The sequence below is a fragment of the Zophobas morio genome, unplaced genomic scaffold, assembly GCF_036711695.1.
Source record: "Zophobas morio isolate AGI-343-1 ecotype UQ-CSIRO unplaced genomic scaffold, CSIRO_AGI_Zmor_V1 ptg000029l, whole genome shotgun sequence".
NCBI lineage: Eukaryota > Metazoa > Arthropoda > Insecta > Coleoptera > Tenebrionidae > Zophobas > Zophobas morio.
In genome coordinates, this window is record NW_026972134.1 from 3,968,518 (window position 1) to 3,994,446 (window position 25,929).

Here is a 25,929-nt window from a genome sequence, read left to right on the forward strand (position 1 = left end):
CGGGTGACCTATTTTTTTGTACTCGAGCGGTTATGAAACGTCGAAAAAATATGATAAAAGCCATTTATCTGGTGGATCTTATTAAAATACTTATTTAAACAGAACCCTGAAGCACAGTCTAACAAACACAGTTTCTTGGAAAAATGATAAAATTTGATTTTGCGAATTTTAGTAATAATATAAAATCAAGAAACTCATAAACAAGTACAAGAGTATGTAATTTTATAAAGTTTAAATAGCATTTCCTACGCGAAATTTTGAGGTGATGTGATCAAATTATTGGACAAATTTTGGTTAGCGTTTTACTTTCTACGCGATATTCCAAAAATATACATACCGGCAGATGAAGGAGGTATTTTTTTCGTACTCTAGGGATCATGAAACGTCCAGAAAACATGAAGGCAGCCGTTTGCAAGAAACTTTCTTACCTTATATTCAAGAAGTATTGTATTCCCAGTTTAAAGTGATTTTTATGATAGATCCATTGTGTCGAAGTTGATGATTGGGACAATGGAGTAAATCCCTAGCCATAAATAAGAAAGTGGTCGGTTTCTTGCAGGGCCGTATTTTGTTATTCAACTCATGTTGTCCGTCGTCTAATTCTGTACCTATATATATCAAAAATTGTTCAAATTTTAAAAACTTGTGTATCAATTAAAACATTGATTTTCTTTTCTTTTTATTCATATTAGAAAACTTTTCCACTAAGTATAGTAATTTCAAAGCGGTGCAACGCATTCGGCCAATGCCGGACCTGTACAGATCACCGACAACACCGGTTTGCGGACAGTATGGTCGAACCCCCGCATGGGGTAATAATGAGGTGATAATGTTCATTATCTTGTCATAAAAACTACTTTAAGCTGGGAATACAATACAAATACACCCATGTGAGCTAGTTTTTTATTAACACGTTGATAACGAATACAATTTCGTATACCTAACCGTTATGAAAAGACTTTTTTTTAATAAAATAAATTTACTTTCTTATTTCAAAAGTTAACATTCCGATACAAAATTTTAAACGTTGATAAGTGATAACAAAATTTGCGTTACGAGGTGTATTTCAGGGAATAATAAGTCTGGTGTTGATGGATCTTTGACCGAACAATACATATAGACTTTATCCTAAAATTTTAACATTATGAAAATTTTAATCACCCAACGCTACTTAAACGTATAACGAAATTTTATAGTTCAATAATTTTAAATTGTATTTTATTTATCTGATATGGATCGATCTCGAAATTAAAATCTCAAATGCTTACTTCACAAATTTCGATCATTTAATGAACGAACATTTTCTTCTGAACATCAGCAGCGAAGTAGGAAATCACGCGACCGAGTGTGATTAACACGAATTCATGAAATCTGGATGACACTTTTTAGAGGATTGAAACTCTCAAGATTTTATCTAAGTCACTAACAAAATTTGTGGCTGCTTAAGATTTTCACTTCTGAATCGAGTGATCAAAAAGCAGTAAAATCGAATAGGGGAACTGAAAACACTTATTCAATGGTGGAATGTCTTTTATTGGATTTAATAAATTAATTTGTACAGTTGAAAATCAGCTTAAGTACTTAACGTCCACAAACAGAATGCAGACTAGAATTAGACTATGACATCGGCCACTGAATTCAACCATTCTAACCTACTGTACACAAGTCTACAAGTCTATTTACACATATACAATTTACAATGTTTTAAATACAACGACGAACATAAACCATTGCGAACTCAGCCCTGCTTTGCTTCAAGTCCATCTATTTAGCCTTGTCGGCTGACAAAAATTCAACAATTCGATTGTAATTTGAATTTTTATCGATTTCTAACGCTTTTGCCTTTAAATACATTACAAAATTATTAACAATCACGGATTTCTAAGACTGAACCGTGTAAAACATACCTCACCGGTAAACAACTGTCAAACAGGATTTTCGAAATTTTGAAAAAACGTTCTCGCAGCCGACCAAGCTGAATAAACGGACTTTAGGAACGACGCAAGTCGCGCCATCAACCTTGACAAAAATACAATCGGATCATATTCCAACGTGTCCTCATTCGATTTACTAGATCACAACGGTTGATAATTAAGTATCTTATCTGTGTATGAACGTTCGCACTGATTTCATTGCTTAGCAACACTGAATTTTTTCAAATTTTTGGTTTTTCGGATTTTAACGGAATTTGGCTACAGGAACGAGATCACCACCACACACGAGGCTGGCCGTACATGAGGGGCCCGTGGGCGCCCATCATCATTGGCGCCCCGGGGACCTGCAGCGATCCAGGATCGGCGTGCTTGGGGCCACCACTGAGGCAAGGCTTGCCGTCCCTTACGAGGACGGGGACGGCGACACGGCGGGGCGAAGGCAGGGGGTTGTTTTGTTGGTCGTGCATGCCCTTTTCGTGCTGGGCACGTTTCGTCTTGTATCTGAAACAAGGAAAAAGTTTGAAATAAGTCACTTGGCTGGACGAAATGTAGAAGATAGAGACGACGGAGAAAAGTTTAGGAACTACTTTTAAGGGCTTTTTCACGTTTTAAAAATTTGTCTTATAGTATTTTCTGTTTATATCACAGCAGAGCATTAAATATACACAGAATTAGTCCTAATAATAAAATGTAAAAACTTAATCCTTTCCCGCATTTGATGACAATCTTATCTGTAATTAAAGATCACCATGAGAAGGCACCTAACATTTATGAAACAATCAACTCTGATTTGTCACAAGACTAGCAAGTACTCTTGGTTGTACCTTGACGCTAACGATATTAGCTTACTATTTACAGACAGACTACAGTTGTTATAAAAGTATGCAATAGTCTTGTAGTTCTACAACAGTATTATTAAAAAAAAAAAAAACTAACAATGTAAAAAAACATAGTCGCACCCATTAAAAAATAAGCTAAAGATATCGAGTGTTCTGACTCTACTGAAGGTATAGATTAGTGAAAACTGTTAGCCAATATAATAAAAGAAATATACAAAATTATTTGAAGATATTACAAATTTCCACGTTTTTTTTTTTTTAATGGAAGTGACAGTTTAATAGTTATCCCTTTCAAAAAATTGATGACGACAATTTTTAGGATGATCTCAAAAAAGTTCATCATATGTTACAGTCGTTTCACATTACGCATGGTAAATCTAAAATTACTGTCCCCAGCAACCTGACTTAATTTAAAAATCTGCCTTATTAAAAGCGTGTTGCGGTAGTTTTTTACTTACTGGGTGTAAGCTAAGGAAGTATAAAATCGACCTCATTTTCATGTTTTCTCGACGTTTCATGAGCCCTAGAGTACGACAAAAGTGGTCTCCCGTTTCCCTTTGTCTGTCTGGCGTCTGTGTCGCTTTTTATTAGAACTAATCTCCGAAACTACTAAACTGACTGTTACCAATTTTGTATGTACCTATATTAAGAATATCATGTAGATGGTAAAAGGCTAAAAAATTGGCTAATCATCCCCATCACCAATGGATGACGCCATCTCCAAAATTTACAATAATATATACATATATATTTTAATTTTATAAAATAAAGTACTTGTTCACTTGTGATGTATGAATCTGTGAAGAGTTTTAATCCTAGACACACAGATTTTTAGAAAAAAAATCAAAAATATCATCAGCATTTTGCAATTTAACTTTGAAACTGCAAAATCGAATGCTCTGAAATCCTGCAAACTTTTTAAGGTTGTCGTAATCATCGTAAATCGCCATTCAAAAATTATCATTTATCCCCTCCCAAAAAAGTGATGACGTCATCTCAAAATTTTGATTATAAATAGCTTCTGAAATATGCAAAATATTAAAACTCTGTCTTGTGGTTTATCAATGCACTCATAATTCTTAGAATTACGTTTACAGACATATTTCAGATCTTATAATTTTTCAAAAAGACTAGATTTGTTCTACTGCACTTCAGGAGCGAGGGAATTCTGTAAAAATAACCCTAGACCCATTTTTTCTCAGGTGTATTTCATTATCTTGATCTACTTAATAATCGAGTGGTACATCCTAGACTGTCATCTTGAGAGTATTTACTGAGCTTTAGTTGATTATTGATTTTTCAATGTTATACTTAACTGTTTATTTATTTCTATAAAAACTTACTCTTAGCGTTATCATCATAATCATTATTAGCTTTCCAATTGCGATATACCTGTGTTCGAAGCTCTGATAAAACTGCAATAAAACCTTGGAACATACTATTTTCCCCCCACTTTGTATACGTAAAACTGGAAGTTAATAGCAGGAAGTGGAAATTTGTTACGTTATTGCCAAAAGTTTCAACATAAATAACAGCTTTTATCAACTGTATTTATTTTATTGAAATGCAATTTAGTCTGAAAGTGACGCAATCAGTATCCAGGTTTTAGATTCATACAAACAAGTTTTAAGGTCATTTTTTGATTTTGTAATATCTCCAGTGATAATAATTTATATATCAGTCTAGTGTTCTTATGGACTAAGAATATTTATATGTAAAATTCATAATAAAACAATAAAACGCTGAAACACAACAAGAATTTGGTCGTACGTTACTGCGACAAAAATTTCCTTGCTCCTGAAGTACTCGTACAATAAAACATTTCCAAGTTCTTCAAAAAAATTTAAATTTGATTTTGCGAACTTTTATATGTTAAAATGAAGATATCTATGTAGTGTTAAGGTAAATGTAAAGAAGATTGCTACGCGTATGTTTCAAATGAGTTTTTGTCACAACAATTGACGCATCATATTTTAAATACATTTTCGATAGGATTTATTTATTTTGACAAAATTTTTAAATGACGTCATCAATTTTTTGGGGGGATAAACAAATATATATATATTAATTAAAAATATGCCAAGCTTACGATAAATTTAAAACATCTGTAAGATTTCAAAGCAGTCGGTTTTTCAGGCTTACGCTCAGGAAGTAAAAAGTGTATACATTATTACTACTTTCTGCATATCTCTACAAGTACCCACTGTTATCTGAATAATCAGCCACATTTTTGTAATTTACGAAATTCCAAATTAGTAAATAAATAATAGATTTCAGAATGTAGAAGTTGCTACTGAATATTGCAACTATGTTTGTCAGCTTTTAAGCGAGATAAAAACGACAAAAAACTTCTTTTTGTCATTTTTATAATTAAGACGAAAAACTTCCGTTAAACTGTTATAAAGTATAATATACCTATATTTTTAAAGAAGACTGTTGCTGTGTTCTTATATGTATATCTAAATACTCTATAACAAATAATAATTTTAGAAATAGACCTTCAAAGATTCGTGATGTTTACTAAAAGATGTCAGACATTTTTTATTTCCTTGAAAGTGGTCTTGAAATGACACTTAAATAACAGTGACAGAACAAAAAGTTTTTTTTTTCGTTTGACGATAATTAACATTAGTACACAATTTCGTCCGACTGATCATTTTTAAGCCTATAACGTAAACAAACAGCCGGTCCCAAATCTAGCCCGTATCACCACATTTCATCACTCTCTACAAAAAATAACCCAAATCAAACATTGCCAATCCCCGAACAATACCGCACTTAGTACCTACTCCGTCTCCTTATCTTATCTCCGAAACCACAAAACACGATCGAAATCAGCAAACACGAACCTGTGATTTTGGAACCAAATCTTGACTTGCGTGGGCGTCAGCCTGATGATCGAGGCCAGGTGCTCCCTCTCCGGAGCCGAGAGGTACCGCTGCTGGCGGAACCGCCTCTCCAGCTCGTAGGTCTGCGCCTTGGAGAAGAGCACTCGTCGCTTGCGCTTCTTATGGCTGCCGGACTGCTGCTCGTGCTGCTCGACGAGGTGCGGGTCTTTGCAGTCTTCAGAGTTGTCCTCGTCGGGATCCCGGTCGCTGGTCGCCGAAGTGGTGGTACCGTTCTGGGACGGGAGGTTGTCTAAGGAGCCGGTGGGATCGACGCTGGACCGGTCCGAGATGGCGGGGCTGGTACTGTCGGGGCTCAGTTGGGCGGGGTGGGGCTGGATGTGCTGATGGGGGTGGTGAAGAGCTGGAAAGAATATAATTTCGTTACAAGGTGGTGTCGAAATTTTGTCTGCGTATTTTCTGAGCAAAGCTAACCCTAAAATTCCATCAAAATATACTTTGTTTCTTCCTAAATTTTTAACAGATTGAGTTCGAGTAAGAAATTAGAGTTTTAGTACGGCATTTTATTTTATTAATATTATTATTAGAAAGGTCAACGGAATAGATCCCTGAAAGGATTAATTTAAAATTTAGAACTACTACTACCAGAGTATAGGCAGTTGGACAAAACCCTGGTGCACTCCAGAAGTTACGAAAAGTTTTTCTGACTCATGTCGTAGTTACTTATTCTCGTTTCGTTTAGGATGTACCTCAAAATATTATATAGATCCCATTTTAGAAGAGGCTGATCCTGGATTACCAACTAGGTATTTTCAAGAGACATTGTAACTGCGTCAGCCAACGATAGAATTTACCGCATCTCCACCCCATCGTCAGGAGCTCAATATTATCATAGAATTTTATGAGGTACATCCTAAACGAAATAAGTATACACTGAAATTTATTTATAGATAAGACACTATTAGTTTACAAAATATTTACCAACATCAATTGCTTTCAATAAATCAAAATCTTTCATAGGTAAAAGAAAAATGTTAAGTTTTTAAATTTTCTACCAGATCTATAAACATCAAAGTTATATAATATTTAGTAATAATCGAATTACTTAAAAAGGTTGTATATAAATTGTACCTATTTGGTCTACATGCTATAATCTTTCCTGGAAATTATCAATTTACAAATTAAAAAACCTAGGCGTCAACATCTGCTATCAATCTTTTACTACAACCACATTACTTCATTATGTAAACTTTCAAAAACACTATTTGATAACAGATAAGTATATAATACCTATCACTACCACAGATAACACTTAAGCACATTTAATAACCTTCCTAATCTGCGTGGTTTTAAGCAACTTTACACATCCTCCTAATTACAACCCTTTCACGTAATTAAACCAAAACAGGTAGACAACCGCAGCAGCTGCAGATTTCAGCAGCTGTTCTTGTTGTCGGAAGGCGTGACTCGGTTTCATTACCCGACCCAACAGTAGTACGTGGGGAACGTTTTCAGGCCGGCCCCTCTGCAATCCATTTAGTTCCACTAACTCTCCTTTGAACGTTGTGTAATTGCCAAAAGAAGGGGACTCGGTGATGTATCAATGTTAAACACCTTTACATAAACCAATTTAAATGACCCTTGTGACAGTCACCCCAGCGATGTCTACTGTTATGGCGAATCTGCAGCCATGGGTGGAGTAAATGTACCATTCTTTTTGGTAAGTTTGGGTGACAATGGAGATGCACGCCCTGAGAGGCGAGAGGGGTGCGGTTGGGATAGGCTAATCATAATTTTGGAATAGAAATAAAAAAGGGGAGAATTAAAAGTGTCGTTAAATGTGAAAACGCGAACGAAGCTTATCTTGTTCTAGGTTATCAGTTATGCCATATTGATTTATAAATTCCTTAATTCACTTCCTAGGATGCGCTAATAAAGATTTAGTGCAAAGAGTCTCAGTGTTTCGATTAGTCATTTCGGTAGATGCATCGCTTATCTTTACCTGTGTAAGTAATATTGCAATTTAGCACTCGCTATGATAACGTCAATTTGATGTCACCATGTTGATTAAGTACTGTCAACGAAAATACTAGTGAGAAGCTATGAAATATACGAAACAAAGTGATTGTTCCCAGAAACAAGAAGAGTTAGTACCCACCTACTCAATATCAACCTGAAAAAACCTTCTCCGAAATTACTGAAAAGTAGAATTAAACAGCTAACAAAAAGTCTCTAACGAAGATATCACCAGCCAATAAAGGTGCGAAGGCGACTATCCTTCAGATATCAAAGATCAAAATAGAGAGAGAGAAAACCCAATCAGGAGATTTAGAAAAATAAGGTTATCTTAGATGAGGGCAGAGTAAGTCACTACAACACCCTGTATTTTAGTGCATCAAACACTTACTTATACTAATGTGGTTTAAAGTTATTTCGACAGAACTTTACTCGACCCTGAAATACAGTCCAACAAATCCCGCTTCTGCGGTGTAAAATTCCAAAAAGTTGTAGTTAATTCCAAGAAATTTAACCGTCACTTTTCTTTGCACGACATTTTTTTTCTATCGATTAGCACTTTTTCCCAAATTTATTATTGTACTGCAACATATTCACTTGTATTTTTGTTTTAAATTTCATTTCATTTCAGGAGCATTTTTCGACATTTCGCAAATCTTAAAATATGAAAAAGTAGTTCTCCCGTTTCGTCTGTCTGTTCTCTGTGACCTTCTGACGCTTTTATTACTGTGAAATTACTGACTTAACATTTGTGAAATTTTAGATACGTTTTATAGACATTATGTAGATGATAAAACGAAAACCATAGTTTGTCGGATCGTCATTTTGCAACCACATTCGAAAATCAGCTAGATATTTATTTCTTGTAGATTTCGTTCTCTGAAAGTTATTTTCGGCTTCATTTCGTCGAAAAATTCTACCACTTTTCCAGAATTGCCAACTGAAATGTGGGAAATTTTAGGTTTTTTAAAAAATTTAAGGTTCAAACCGAATATTTCGGAAATTTTTGTCCGGAACTATAAACACGCTTTCTTTCAAATCAGGACGTCGAGATCAAATATCTCAAAATTTTGTATGAATTTTTAGGACATTTTTACAAAAGCTAATTTTTCAATAACTTTTTCATCATTTTTCAACCACGTCCGAAAATTTACTAAAAACATTTTTGTAGAATTCAACCTCTAGAAGTTATTTTAAGCTTCATGTATTCGAAAATTCTTACTATTTTTGCAGAATCGTCAATTCCAATATGGGAATTTTTAGGATTTTAAGAAATTTAGTTTTCAAACCGAATACTTATTTAAAAAATTTGCTTTGGAACCTTTCAAACCAAATATAACGTTGCGATTTCTTTTGTGATACCTTTTATAAAGTAAAAAACAGTGGACTCAAAATATTTTGCATATTTCAGATGGGATGTATCGGAGAAAATTTGGTGATGGCGTCAGAAATTTGGGGGAATGTAGGAGAGGAGTTAAATTGTTTTTGCGAAATTCCAAACCATTCGGTTTTCCACTTCCAAAGCTAAATTGTATACAATCTTGTTATACAAGTTTTATTTGTTTCACAAACGTTTATATATCAAGGGTAAACACTCAACACGGATTCATAAATCACAAGTCTGTTATTTTATAAAAGTTAATAATATTTACTCGGCAAAACTGTAAAATGACGTCATCATTTCTGACGGAGGACACAAACGAATAAATTTTGATTAACGATTTGCCATGTATTTAATTATCTTAAAACGTTTGTAATATTAAAGAGCATTCGGTTTTGCAGTTTCAAAATCAAATTGTAAAATGTTACTATTCAATTTTGATTTTTTTCCACGAACCTGGATATCTAGGGTAGAGACTGAACACGGACTCATAAACAAGTGCAGGTGTCTGTAAGTAATTTTATTAAATTTAAATTTCATTTACTATTGCAAATTTTGGGGATGACGTCATCCTATCGTTGGTGGGGGTGATTAGAGAAATTTTGGTTAGGGTTTTACCATCTACACGATATTCATATACACATATACAATTTGTCAACAATTGGTTCAGTAGTTTCTGAGATTGTCTCATTACTAAAAATCTGGACAGACAACAGGCAGACAGACAGACATAGAAATAGACAAACGGAAACGAAAGACCTACTTTTTCGTACTCTAAGGGCCACGCATTTTCTGCAGTTAAACCATATATAGAAGAGCACTCGTTTCTGTATATGGTTTAACTATTACTATTATTTTTATAGTATGACTATTGCCATAGTTTTGCAATAATAGGTATTAACTTATAATTTCATTGGTATTATCCATGTGTGTAACGTAATCTCAATTTTTTTTTATGGGTCGGGTGGATAAAAATTCCTCGTTTGTTATTCAAATTAATTTATTTGCGACTTCATCAGAACTTTAAAAAAATTGAGATTAAATAATATTAGCATTAACGTACCTACGGACACTATACTATATATACAACAGTAAAGGAGTTAAACTTTAGTTCATTTCATTTTACTCTAAAATTAAGGTAAAGTCAAGTTCAGCCACAATTTACATGATCTTATAAACATTTACAACATGGGCTCAGGAAAATTAACGGATTATTTGCCCCGCATTTCACACATGCCCCGTAAATTAGGTTTTCTTAACCTCAGAAGATGTTAAGAAAACGGCTGAGAAGATGTTCAAATTCGAATAAAAAAATTGTTTTATTGTAGAATTTCTACAGTTCAGCTGTTCATTAACGAACTCTTGACATCCTATATGTCTTCAAAAAAATTTAATTCCTGTATTTTTAGCAACGAGCGATAAAAATGTTTCCAGATTAGGGTGGGTTGTGGACATATTTTTCATTGCTTTGATTAAATTGATCAACCATACAGTATTAATATCAACAAATCGACGACGTTAAAATTAAAATGGAAAAACACGATTCAAATGATTTAACGTTGGAACAGCGAATTTAAAATAAACTATTTGCCGCCATGCAATAGTCGTTCGCAGATTTCGCCCTTTTAGGTAACCCATTATTCATAAGTCGGAAAACAAATATAAGCTTAGTAAGAAAGTAAAAAAAAACTAAAGAAAGTAAAATTATTTACATAATTTAATCTGAAAACTTATTGGTGCCTCGTTATCTTAATATAATGATTCTGCTGTAAACACGTGATCCAAAAATTAAAATTACTGAAAAATTAGCCAAATATATTACACGTAGTGAAATTTGTAGAACATTCATTTATCAAATGAAATCTTTTTTCAAAAAGGTACAATGAGTTTGTTAGTGTACAAAGGTACAAAGCAAATGTTGCCTAATCATCCCCACCAAGAATGTCATGACGTCACCTCAAAATTGTACGTAGTAAATGGATCTTAAATTCTGCAAAATAACTTAGTCCCACACGTGTAATTAATGAATCCGCGTTGAGTTTTCAGCCGACATATCAAAATGTTTGGAAAAACTCAAAATTATTTAACATTTTGCAATTTAATTTTCAATCTATAAAACCGAATGCTTTGAAATCGTAAGCCTGCTAAATTTTAATAAAAATATATTTGCTTATCCCTTCCAAAAAATTTATGATGTTATCTCAAAATTTGGCAGAATAAATTCTACGGAAATATGATGAGTTTATACTTGGGATTTATCATTGCATTCATTTTTTTTAGAATTACATATACAGGATGACTCAAAAAATTAATTAATGGATCAGATTATTGTATTGATTAAATCTCGAACTGCAAAAACAAACGCTTTAAAATCTTGCAGACGCTTCAAAGTTATCATAAGCATGGTAAATTTGGAATCAAAATATATCTGTTTATCTTCCCAAAAAATTGAAAATTCATCTCAAAATTTTGCCAAATAAATCCTATTTAAAACAAGCTAACTATGATGAGTATGATACAAATATTTATGATCTATGTATGTAGCGCATTGATATTTTTGAGAATTGCCTATACAGGGCGGCTCAAAAAATCAATCAATAAGTCGAAAAAAAAATTATAATTTTTCGAAAAAGCTGGATGTTTTATTGTACTTCAGGGGAGAGGGAAATTCTGTCGAAATAGCTTGGACCAATTTATTAAATTTAAGAGACGTTTTTAATGGTTATTAAAATACTTATAAGATATATTAAAAATTTCAAGATAAACATATAGAGTGGGCTACAGCTTTATGAGGTCTTTTAAAAGAATAGTAAGATGTTATACCATAGACTCTAAATAAATGATATACATGAAGCCATATTTAAACTTGAAATCATAGTCTAACGACCGAAGAAACATTTTTGTTTGTCTATAACGGTAGAAAACTGTATTTTATTGGACTTCAAAACTGTTTCGTGTTATATCTTCCATCACGTTCTGGGAGTTTCTTGATTTTGTGTAAAGAAAAATGAGAAATTATTAGTACGTTTTGTAACTGGTTACTTTCTATTAGTTTCCATACAGAAACATTGAACTAATTTTATTTTATTAAAATTTTAACCTTTAAAAACTTTTTGTAAATGTATCATTAACCCGTCAAACTAAGATGTCTAGAAAAACTCTAAATTGCCATACTTTTAGCTTCTGTATTCCCGATTTACTTGACACATTTCCGCAATATTTTGCGATTCACAGTAAATAGACCCCAACAAACGAACTGAAAGCAGTTTCTTACCTTCCGGCGGCGTCGTCCAGTGCCTGGAAATGGGGACGTAGCCCCCAATGTCGTGTGCGGGATGATTGTACAAGGGCGCATCCGGCGGCTGATCCATCCCGACGTTGCTGTTCCTGTCCAACTCCAAAATATCGCTGATGGCAAACCCGGCCGGCTGCCTTGGGTTTCCCATCGGCCCCGTCATCTTCATACTGTCCAACAACCTGCAACAAACGACCGATCATAAAATTTAGAGCCATTATCGGGAAATAAACGCTGTTTCGTGCATTTTCCCAGGGCGGCATCTTTCACCTGAAGACACCTGTAGGGCCGAAACGTGACTTCGGATGAATCCCTCGGATCTGGTTTCAATTGTCACCTGTGCCAAAAAGGGCAATAAAAGCGGAATGTCGGACCTGACCACCCTCGCCAAGTCACGCTTAGTTAAACAACAAATCCGAACTGCCAAATATCCACGAAAATTTAAATTGCTTGTTTCCGGTTTCACCAGGGCATATTTCAAGTGGGTATTGTCGAGAGGGTTTTTTATTCAGAAGTGAAGGCTTTGAGGACTGGGCTTTGTGCGGGTGTTGGAATGCTTACTTTTGTGAGAAGTTACTGAGAAGAGGGGCACTGAATTTTAATGAGGGAAATAATTTTCGAGTTAGAAGTACTGTTACTTCAGCGGAATAATAATAATAATAATAATAATTTATTCATATGTAGCCCATGCTTAGAGTGTAGACTTGATCAACTACATTAGAAATTTATCAACATGACGTCACGTAAACTTGGTTTCAACTTATGTTTTTTTTAAATTTTACTGAAATCAACGAATTAATATTGTAAAATAAGAATGAATTAACTGAACTTATTTATTAAGAAGATAACTCTAAACTATAGGAAGTACTTAATTCTTTACACATTTCATTTACCAAATTTTATTAGATTACCCTCGTCATTTTGTCATTTATTAATTTGTAACATTTTAAGTACTGAAAATGACTAAACTGATTTATGCAATCACGAAAAATCTTTAAGCACATATGTATTAATTATTATCACATATCTATTATATTTCCATAATTACTGATAAATGGATAAAACATTTTTAAGTGTATTAAATAGTCATGTTGTGTATTATCTACAAACAATAAAACATCATTGATAAGTCCTATACAATGTAGACGCATCATTACCACCTCTTGAAAGAAACAATTGATTTTTCAACACAGTACAAAAAGTACAAATGCGACCTTGAACCAAATTTTTGCAGATTTTTCACAACGGAAATGTGGTACAAACAAAATGACATTCCTTCCAAGAAAGATAACACAACGGGTAGAGAAATGCGCAATTAACACGAAAAAAATCAGGATATTTACTTCAAAATTAGTGTATGTATAAAATAACTTGCTGAATGTAGGTAGAATTACCCATTTGTTAACGGAAAATACCATAACTGTAAAGTATGACGTCACTTCGAAATTGTACATAGTAAATGGGTTTTTAATTTGTATAAAATAATGTACTCCTATACATGTAGTTTATGATTCCGTGAATTTTTACCCGAAACGGCCATATTTTTGGAAAAAAAATCAAAATTATAAAACCACATTTTGCAATTTAATTTGGAATCTGCAAAACCGAATGCTTTGAAATATTGCAGATGTTTTAAAATTATGAAAAGCATGACAAATTTTTAATCAAAATATACTTATTTACTTCTCCCCTCCAAAAAAAAAGATGACGTCAGCTCAAAATTTTGCCGAATAAATCCTACCTAATATGTCCAAAATATGATGAATCTGTACTTATGATTTATGATTCCAATCATATTTTTTGGATTTGCTTATACTGTGTGACTCAAAAAAAAAATGAATGCGTGAATTTATTTTATTGATTTAATCAAGAACTGCAAAACCGAATGCTTTGAAATCTTGGAGATGTTTTCAAGTTATATTATATTATAAGCGTGGTAAATTTGTAATGTATTTGCTCATCCCCCCTAAAAAATTTGTGACGTCACCTCAAAATCTATCTGAATAAGGCTCACTTCTTTTTTACGGAAAATTTTGGAAATACAATACTGTTATTTTTAGTATGACACTGCGCCAATTCAGGTTCTTGCAAAAATGTTGATGAGGGCATCAGAAAATTGTGTAAAGAAGAACAAACTCAACTCGACAATGCTGGGTATGTTTTCCTTGTACTTCAGGTATGAGGGAAATTCTGTCGAAAGAACTTTGGACTAATTTTTTTTTTTTTCAGAAAAATTGTCATAATTTATGCACGGTTGCGGAAACAATCACAGCAAAGTTTGGATTTTTTATACCGTTATGTAATAATATTGAGAGATTCAAAATCTCTGACAGAGGCTTTTTTAAAATCTATGTTAATTTTGAAAACAAGTAAACACTCTGCTTTTTAAAACTTTCATTGATAAAATTTTAAATATTAAATTATTAAAGAATAAGAATATTTTAACAGTATTTTTTTAGCGTGTGGTGTTTTTAACATGTTTTTTGTAAATACACTGATGGGAAAAAAACCGACCACCCTGAAATATTTCGCAAAAGCAATTTAAAAATTATATTTTAACTATATAATGATTTGTCTCTTTTTTAGCTAATTTGTACATCCTATGTCACCAATGAATGGTTGTTTCAATACAATAAAAATCGTAGTTGTAAAATTATTATTAATATAATTTTTAAAGCAATTTTGCGAAATATTTCAGCATGGCCGGCTTTTTGTTGTTATTCAGTATAGCTTAGAAATGAAAATCACTGTATATGGAAGAAAATATGACATGTACTTATCTAGGTATATCCTGATTTATTTTTTATAACGCTGTTCAATCTTATTTAACGATTAGTATTTAATGATTAATTTGGGCCATTTTAACTTCTGTTAACGTCAGATTCACACAATTGCTTTAAACTGTTGTTAAGGGTTAAGACCAACAAGGCACGAACAAACTTCCTTTGATATTTTTACAGAGCTTAGCACTTTAACATTCAAAAAAAGCTACAGTTGAAAACATTGTATAGTGTCTTTAAAAAAATACAGTCAATTATGGTACACCCTGATATTTTTGTTACCGAAGAAAATTTAAGCAAAAAATTACGTCCAGAAGAAACTGATTTTTATGTCATCACCACCACAAAAGCTACTTCCTTTCCACGGAAGGTAATTCCTACATACAAGAATCGTGAACTAACCCTGGCAAGGCCGACCTGATGGCGGACGAGCACCAGGCCCCCGGCAACAGCGCCGGGGCCCACGGGTGTAGGAGCAGCGGCGGCCAGGCGAGAAGCGCCGCCGCCGCCGAGGCCGATGTGGAGGCGGCGGCGGTGGCGGCGACCGACGCCGGCGGCATGGCGTCGTCGTTCCGAGGCTTGTCCTCCTCGGCCACCTTTCCCACTGTCACTAGCACCGCACTGTTATCGGCTCAAGTGGACCGGCACGCGAGTTGTCGAGAGCTTCTGGAGAGCCACTGAAGAGTGCTGAAGAGGCGCCCTTCACTCGATGGGCTCTTCAGGCCTCTCGACGGCTCTCACGCCGACCAATCGCGGCCGAGTGCACGGGGGCGGGGCCCGAGAGGGCCAATGGGGCGGCGGGCTCGCAAACTGGGGGTTCCGGGGCTCGGGGATTTGCTCGAGTGCCGGTCTTCGAGGAGGACACCGTTCTTGGGCGCCTTTGTGCGAGGCGGACGAGAACTGGAGACCTTTGACCCTTCGGAGGGCGACGGTAATGGAGATGGTGGATTTGTATGGTGGTAATTGCGATGGGTTGATAATGGGACGGGTTGCTGGGAGACGGGCTTGTATACATGAAGAGAATTAGGTCATGCGGGGGAGTTAATGTTGTGTTTTGATGGGGCGATTAATTGCCGCTGGAATGTTTCCGGGGTTGTGATGACGGTGTCGGGCTGGTGTGCTTTGGAACGTTTTCAATTTTAGATGGAGGGTTGTTTTTGACGTATTTGTTCCTTAATTGAACGAACAGGAATTACGGAAAAATATGTTTCACTTTTTTGAGCTGCTGGGGTAAAAATATACCGAAAATATTGATCTGAATGTTGATGTCGATGTTATAAACCAGTTATCTCGATTTTCATCATTGCTAGTCCATTCCATACCTATACCTATCTTAATTATATTCATAATCATAGCGTCTTTATGGGTGTGCTCCCAAGAATAGAAATTTTTAAAATGGTTTGTGATAAAATATGAAAATAAATATATACCTATTCAAAAACTTTACTAAATACTGACAAAGGTGTTATCACAACGATAATTGAATACGGATCTTCTGTGTTTTGGAACTTAGATTGATAAGTTATAGTATAGAGTAGGTATTACAAAGTGTGACTCTAATACAATGTCTTATACATTGAAATATCGTTATAATATCCTCTCACTAAAATCGATGTAAACTCGGCGTCGTTTGATTAGTATAATCACTAATGTTTCCTTTTCTGTTTCAGCATCTTCAATCAATTACATCTGTATAACGTTAATCGTAGATAAAACATTATCCTTAAAAATGCTTTAAGAGAAATTTTGAAATAACTTAAAAGTTAAAAGCAACACTCGAAGTGTTATCATTTTAATTTTGAAATCTGAAAGAATCTCAGAATTGTCATTTCTATATTCTTTTAATGAAATTTTTTTTCTTAAAACTATTTTAAATCTACAGTAGCAAAAATCAAATTCTAAGTAGTTATTTCGATGTAAAATTTGATACACAAAATTGTAAACCTCATGAAAATTAATTGACACATTTAAATTCTATATAGGTACAAAGTACCCAAATGGTGGACGTAAAAGATTAAAATGCGCGCTACTGAAAAATGTAAGAGTAAGAGTTCGCAAGACAACCATGCTTTTATTTAAAAATCGTGTAATTTTGCAGAAAACATTTTACTTGCTTTTCAACAACCGTTTTTAATTAATACAACTACGCTAAGTTTTAACATTTTTATAAATTCTTAAAACCGCTTTGGTGGAAGAGGCCCTTATCGACTTCTTACCTACATAAAACAACTATTGGAACACCTGTATATGAAACAGATAAAATAAAATTCAGATTATGTAATATGATGTTACAAATTTTGAATTTCCAAAATCAATATTATATGGAATAACGGAATAAAAACTAATAATATTTTTAATCTTATACAGTAGGACTCATTTTTCCCTCAAAAAAAAAAAATATCTGCAAAACTCGGGTAGTTTTTAAGCGGTCATAAATTTGAAGTGTACCTAAGGACTCCCACTGTGGTGGATGATCTTCAAATACGTTTGTCCCCTTATAAGGATTGCGGTACTATCTCCAGTTGTTACGCTTCTAGTGTACAGCAATATCAGCTGCGGTTTCTAGTGAATTTATAAATATCATAATTCAAAAGATCCTTAAAACTAGAAATCACTAACTTCGAAATTATGGACAATTTAATTAATTATAGCAGCGAAAAAATAATGTTTTGAATCATATACATTAAAAATATTGTAATTTATTATTGTACATTTGATATGTCACTTCAGATCTGCAGCACGCAGTATAGCTTCTTGCGTAGGTTTCTGTTTTTTTACAGTATCAATAAAACAAATGTAAAGCAGTAAAACGTTATTATTAATACAATTATATTAAGGATTGCACCAATTAGCTACCAAAAGAGGCATTAGATTTCTGATCAGTAATTGATGTTACACATAATTAGATAAGATATTCAAAATTATTAAAAAATTGTGCATTCTCCCTTGTTTAAAACTAAAATAACGACTTTGATAAATTCTAGTTCTAAGTCTTATTACCTATATACATATTTTAGATTTGGTACACTACTGAAACTATTGAGTTTTTTTATCAGCATCATAAAATGAAGTGCTGTAGGTATATAATAAATAATAGCTAATAGACGAAATCTCTACCTTTATATTTTAATTTTTCATTACCTATCTGACGATATTGTAGACGACATAAGATATGTTATCACAACTATTTAGCACTTATTGGACTGTATTTTGACAAACATCTCAATTATCAATTTGCCGATTCATATTTATTAAATATGAACTGTGTGGAAATACCAATTTTTCCATGACATTTTGAACTCAGCTTATATTAAACGTTTTATTTTAATTGCATCGTACTTTTTGTTTTTGTTCAAGTACCTACTAATTTTCTCTCTTGCAAAGATTTGGCACTACAACTAAATAGTATTAAAAATACGCGTCTAAACTTTGTTCATTTATATGCTATCATGTTGTCAAAGCGTCAGAGTAAGACTTAAACTTTAATTTTTTTTGAATTTTTAAATATATTTATTGACAATTTTCACACAAAAGGCATGATGTGTTCAAATTACTGAATCATTTATGATCATGTTTAGTCATAAAACGGGATAAATTAGATTGCTAGAAAAAAGAGGTTCTGTATCAGTTCCTCCCAAATGATTTTAACCTTTTTCAAAATGTCAACACGTCGTAATAATTATGAGACTATATATAATCATACTTTATGTGCAAACTACTTATTATACTTGACCCTAAGGTATATTTAATCCTTTCTATGTAATCTGATATTAGCAGTAAAGTCATTTGATTTTGATTTTTATCACAATATGAGTACCGTATTTCCAAGCATCTTTATCTAAATTGTTAAAAAAGGTACCTAATCACCGTTTTGAATTCTGGTAGCCAATCAGTTATGTTATCTGGTAGTTTTCAAACAGTACGTGTGTGATACAGAAGTACTACCATAAATCTTTAGCAATATTTCAAAAGGCAAATTATATTTTTTAATTATTATTAAGGTTTTTTGAAAAGTTACTAATTTTTCTGTATGTTTCGACAGTTTTTGAAAACGTAAAAAAAAAAATACGTTCACAATTCCTGTTTTATCCCAAAATCTGACAATTTGAAATTTCTTAAAAGTACCGTATTCTTACTACTCCATACCAGCGAGCACAAACAATACGCTAACGACTTTTTCCATAATCCCAGCTCCCCTACAATTACATTCTATCCAAAAGCACTACCTCACCCTAAAAGCACAATCTCCGGAAGAACCCTTCGTCACGAATAACAGGATTTATTAAGGTAAAAAATAATATTTAAACGCTTTAGAGCCGGCGGATCCTTGAAGCGTTCAAAGCCGACAGAACCTTAATGGTCTAAATAAAACGTCCAACGAGGACACCTGTGTTCAAGAATAACCAGCAGGTAGATTTCTCACAACGTAGACTGCGAGTCGCCAAAGCCAAAGACCACCTCCGAAGACGTAGTAAATTCCGGTTCATTCATATTCGAACGACGGAATAAAGAGGGATTGGAAAGTGCGAGAAGAGGGATAAATGCTCGTAAACATTTTTCTGTGTTTGTTCTCTTCAATGCTGAGTAAAAATTTTAAAATAAGGGAGAAGTAGATACTCACGTGTATCGGTATTCGTCCTCCATGTGGACATAATCCGGCGGTATGATGTGCCAGGAGTTATCGTAAGTGGCGCATTCTTCGTATCCACCAGTAGACATTGTCGTTTGTCAATGATTACACTTTGTTGAACTGAAGAATTGACTCTTCATAGAAGTGCACTACTTCACTACTTCAACTAAACTGTCTGCATATTGACTCCAATCGTTTTGATAAGCTTCCCTTATCGATAACTCGTCGATCTGATGCCAGGTGGACGATTTTTATATACACATAGTCGCGAACAAATATGATAAGGACTAATATAGATCGTACATAGGTATATGGTAATATCGCTTTTGACAAGTGTGGGGAAAATATGTTGGGAACGAACGTTTTTGGAGCATTTTAACCCTTTGAAAGACACGACGTTATGTTTTTGATTTTAATGATTTTGTGACTCTTATTTTTACACTTATACTTACATAAATATTGGTTTTCTTAGTTAATCTTTCAACTTGCATTCATAATAATTTCAAAAATTGGTTAGAAGTAAGTCTTGGAAAACTTATTTGATCTTATCTGATAGGTATCAAGTTATCCTACTTTCTATATTTGTAACTATTACTTTAACCTTAGCGAAACATGTAAGCCTAGTAAACATGTAAGTCCCCTTTCACAATCGCTTGAAATAGCTGAAACAAGACAGCATCGTGTTTCAAGTCGTAATAGCAAAGAAAGTGTATACAGAAAGACGTGTTGACTGAATAAAAATATATCAGAAAACCAAAAATGAAAAAAAGTGCTTACATTTAGAATCCATATAAGAAAATGAGTATCGTATTCGTCGTGTAAATAAACCTATTAAAAAAAAAGGTTTACAAAATTTATTTATTTATAGAATTTCAACTAGGGATTAGTGAAGATATCTCCACTGCTCAAAGTTCCTTCTGATCCAGAATCAGTTCGTATAGTAAAAGCAAAGTGATTATAAAGAGAGAATTTTTCGACAGCTACAGGATTGTATTTTATTTTAAGCCAAATCTGTTGAAAAAATTGTAATGGTTCAAACGTGATAATGCGGAAATTAAGCATAGTTTAATATGTTTCACTTTTAAAACTTGGTCTTGTTGGAGTGAACAACAAGGAAACTGCGAAGTAACCTATTTTCTCGATCGATTAGTTTCAGTAACGGCAAAATATAAATTGCGGATCTTCGCAGAACCTGAGAAAGGTTATGTAAATTGCAGCGGCATGGGGTATGCGTTCACCGGATTAGTAAGTTAGTACTAATATTACAAAAGCTTTTGTTGGAGCGTCAACGGCAAGAATAATTGTATTAGTATTACGTATTTGGCCTTTGAAAAAGTGTAAAATAATTATTACTTTATTAATTTTGTAATAAAATTTTTGTTTTCTGATAACCTTACATATTAAAAACCAGTGGTGTAAATGACACCTCGAACCCTCTGCGCCGCCAGAGTGCAAATTCCAAGAAGGTGCCGTCCGCAGACGTACGGACAATAAGAAATATATTCAAAGCAAATAACCAACGGAAAAGAGTGTATTACATATTACCAATGTACATATTTAACTTCGATTGTTTATGTTTATATATCGAAAGAATGTCACGTAGAAATTTGTTTAATTTGAATGAAATGTCTTCTCAAAATAAAGGACTAAAATTATTAATTAAGCCACAATGGAACAAAATGTTTTGAATATGATTATTATTACTCTTATTTAATCATAATTAAATAAAGACGTGGGTTTTCTTATATTTTCTAGAAAATGAGGATCTTAATTTGGTCAATAAAAAATTGGTCAAAGGTTATAAGTATACTCCGACAAATTTAGCTCTTTAAAAAAAATGATAAAATTTGATTTTACGATTTTCGATTTGTGGTAGCCCCTGTAAAGTTAAAACATCCGGTATAAATAACACCTCGCAACCCCTTCGCCGTACGGAATAAAATAGATAAAATGTCCTTCAGCACTAGGTAATAGCAATCTGAAACTCTAGTGTTTATTTATATTTATACATCGGAAGAATGTCACGTAGAGATTAGTTTGTCTTCTGAAAACAGAGAACTAAAATTATTAATGAAATCACAGTCGAACAAAATGTTCTGAATATGATAATCCTTATTTTATCATTTATTATATAGAGACGTGAGTATTCTTCACATTTTTGAGAAAATGGGTTGATTCATTCTTAATTTGATCAAAAACAAATTTGTGATGACGTCACCAACATGGATAATACTAGTCACAGAATAAAATGAAAGTAGTCACAGCGTATTGCTCAGTGGCGGCGTAGCGTAGTTTGGCCTTTTTTCTTAATATACATAGCAATCTGTCAACAACACGATACTCAAAACCATGTTTTTAATTTCTTGTAAATAAATAAGTATTTTACAGTTAAGCTCAGTCCCCCAGCGAATAAAAAAAAAATCATCACAATTGAGATAGGGCGGGTGGGCGGGCTTACATTTTGCCTTTTTGTTTTATTATGTGTAGACTTCTTTTCACAACATGAAACTTAAAACATGTTTAAAATGAAAAATTAGTATAAGGAAATATCGATATTGCAATTAGGTTCCACCCCATAATTGCAAAATACATATTTCCTTGCAACAACCATTTTAACCATGTTTTAAGTTTCTTGTTATGAAAAGATGGCTATGTATATTAAGCAAAAAAAGCAAAATAAAAGCCCCGCCCATCCGCCCTATCTCAAATCTAATCATTTTTTTATTCGTTGTAAGCCGAGGGGTGGAGCTTATTGTAAAATCCTTATGTTTCTACGAGAAATGACCATGTGAAATATGTTCTTAAGTAATCGTGTTGTACAAAGAAAATTAAATGTATTAATTAAAAAGAAAACCAAAAGAGAAGCCCCGCCCATCCGCCTCGATCTTAACCGTGATGAAGTTTTCATTCGGTGCCAAACCGAGGGGCGGAGCGTAATTGCAGAATCGATATTTCTCTATACAAGTTTACCATTTTAAACATGTTTTAAGTTTCTTGTTGTGAAAAGATGACTACACATATTAACGAAAAAAGGCAACATATAAGCCTCACCCACCCGCCCTATCTCAATTATGATGATTTTTTTATATGTCGTGAGCCAAGGGGAGGAGCTTAATTGCAATCTCTACAAGAAATAAAGAAGATGTTTTTGAGTATGGTGTTGTTTAAAGAATATTATGTATTTTAAGAGAAAAACAAGCCAAAAAGTAAGCCCCACACATAACCATCCCGACCTCAATTGTGATGAATTTCTTAATTCGTTGTCAGACCAAGGGGCAGAGCATAATAATTGCAAAATTCTTTCTTGTTGTGAAAAGTAGACTACACATACTTATGTATTAAGAAAAAAGGGCAAAGTGTAAGCCCTTGTAGATATAATGCCTACCTAATTTGTTTTTGAGACGAATAGCAATAAATTTTGTTGCTACTGCCATAAAGCTAGAGTGCAGAAAATGATGACAGTTATTTAAAATATGAGGGTGTCGGTGAACAGGACTTTAAATGGCTTAATATTAGTGGACCTCATTATCTCTATCAAAATTTGATTTTCGTGAAATTAATGCTGTCAACCAGAAAAATGTCCCCCCCTACTTCAGGGGATTTTTCTTCAAGTTGGCATTACTGCACACTACCGCAGTTTGATTGGTTGAAAACCCAACGTCAACGGCAACGTAACGGCGAAAGTTAAAAGTTGGTCATCTCGAACGTCACCCCAACGGCGTGCCAACTTTCAACAGCAACGTCAGCGGATGATTTAAACGACACATATATTGACTGCGTATTTATCTTACAACGGCAACGTCAACGGCGAAGAGCAACTGACGTTGCCGTTGATTTACAAATTTATAAATCGACCTTTGGTTGAACAACACTATAAATGTTACGAGAACATCATTCATTGCTCTGTAACGATGTCTAGTTCTTCGTAAAAACTATCAAGACACTATTTTTACTTCCCAAGCGTCAGCGAATAAGGTATTGTAATCAAGTCCCAAGACATTATATTTATTTCCCAAGCATAAGCGAAGGAGGTATTGTAATCAAGTCGGTCGGTCGACTCTCCACTTTTACATTTTCTCGACCTTTCATGACCCCTAGAGTACAAAGAAATAGGTCTCCCGTCTTCGTCTGTCTGTCTGTCTGTCTATCCGTCTGTCTGCCGTCCCGATTTTTTTGTATGTTTTTGCAGAGTGTAAATATTCTCTGTCTGTGCGAGTGCACAGTGCTACCCTATCTTATAATAAATTATAAATAATTTTTGTGGAACGTTGCTATATCTAATTTTCCTACGAATTTTTGAACTGTAATGACTAATGAATATAAATATGAATAAATTTGTGGAATGTTGCTATATCGTTATATCTTCAATAAGTAGGTGAACAGATAATACGAAGTCATGAAGTCATAATGAACCGATAAATACAAATACATATACATATAACTATACACGTAAGTAAACCCTAAAATTATTCTAGGCTGATCTTTGCTTTTTTATGGGTGCCTCTTTCATAACTCATAACTCCTCTAATCACAACTTTCTAAAAACTTTTCTAAATAAGCTATAAATGAAAAAAATTCTCCAAAATTCCCTTTCAAAATTATGGACTAATGAACATCTGTTACTTTGACATTTGCCATTTGTTAACAATGGATTGGTAAAATTACACATTGGTGATTTCTAAGTGGGAATTATTATCTGGAATAAAAATTAAATAGATAATTTAATACACTCATATTACTATAGTTTTGTAACAAGTTTCATGTAATATTTACTTCGAAAGTTGTAGTCAGTTTGCTTGTTAGATTAACACTATCAGCACTGCTGACAGATATAAGGAACACATTGTAACCCTATTCACTAATTTGATGTCTAGATCTGCAAGGGGTGGCTGCAAAAAAAAAATTATAATCACGCTCTGACAAAAAGGCTAACACAGTTCAGATATTTGATGAAAATACACTGGACGAATTATAATAGAATAGTATATTGGTTTAGTAGGATTAAAAGTGGTGTTTTTTTTGGCGAGCAAAATTTTGAATTTGAAACATTTCAGAGAAGACATGCGGATTCAATTCCAAGGGTGACAACTAGAAACTGTCTGAATCGCCCGGCACAAGATCAAGCTGAGACATCTTTGTGGTTTTTGCAACTTTAGAATATAGTTAAACTTTCTCTCAGAGAGAAACTTCTTTGTTTACCGAAATATGTACATAGATACATTGTCACTGATGTCAAAAGTTACACAAACAACAAGGACAAAGAGCTAACCTTCAAGGAGGTCATCCATTAATCACGATAACAAAATCAAAATATACCTACCTACATGTTGATATATTTACAAATCTGTCAAAATAAGTAAAGATAAGCTATTAAGGTGAAATAACAAGAAAATAACTAAATCACGTTCATTACCGTTGTCAAAATCATTAAAGCATACTTTCCTTATAAAATGGTATGGCTCTGTCTATTTTTTCGCCATTATAAAATGATGTTATGTTTACCAAGTAAGCCGACTGATTCACGTTCAACCTGCGATATTGATTATACCCATGGAACACTATCAACATATGGTTAATATTTACTTTCCTTGTGTGTATGTACTTTTATTAGATTACTTTTAATATTAGATATTAGCGTACATAATACATGGTTTAGCCATTTGTTTTTAACTTTTTTCTACATTAATGGATGGAATATTTTACAAGGTGTTTGTTTGTCCTTGCACGAACATGCATTCTACACAACAAAATTAATTAAAATCCTACATCTGACCTATTTTCATTTGTTTATTTATTTTTATAACTCCGAGTAGATAATTTCAGATTACAGCAATATTGGTATACGTAGCATGGTAAATAAAAATAAAGATCAAGATTTATTTGGAAAAATGATGCTTCTCAGAGGTGGCGCTCAGTTTCTATTTGTATAATAGTGTCGATGTCCTCTTGGAATATCTTTGTCGAATGCAAAACCACCTAGTAGAATTTAATTTTTTTTAATTTATGAATAAAAAGGTGTTCGTTTGTCATCGAGACAACCAAGATATCTTACCTAAAGAATGGGCCATTTTTGCGTTAACTTTTCGACGTTTTTGTATTTTGCTGTAACACATAGAGAGTAAATAGTTAGATTTTTTCTGTTATAATATGTATAAATGAGACTGAGGGTATAACAACATCAGAAATATTTTTTTCAATCCCGCTGGCG

General features: G+C 33.5%; 1 protein-coding gene across 1 annotated transcript; it reads right to left on the reverse strand.

The window, feature by feature from the left end:
* Positions 1–1,509: 1,509 nt before the first annotated feature.
* Positions 1,510–19,903, reverse strand: LOC135137272 (homeobox protein Nkx-2.2a-like). The gene is made up of 4 exons (XM_064066892.1): positions 19,713–19,903; positions 12,291–12,493; positions 5,623–6,022; positions 1,510–2,435 (listed from the first exon to the last, which is right to left on the reverse strand). The coding sequence occupies exons 1-4, from the start codon at positions 19,808–19,810 to the stop codon at positions 2,207–2,209; spliced, it is 930 nt and encodes a 309-aa protein (XP_063922962.1). The 5' UTR covers positions 19,811–19,903; the 3' UTR covers positions 1,510–2,206.
* Positions 19,904–25,929: the final 6,026 nt, after the last annotated feature.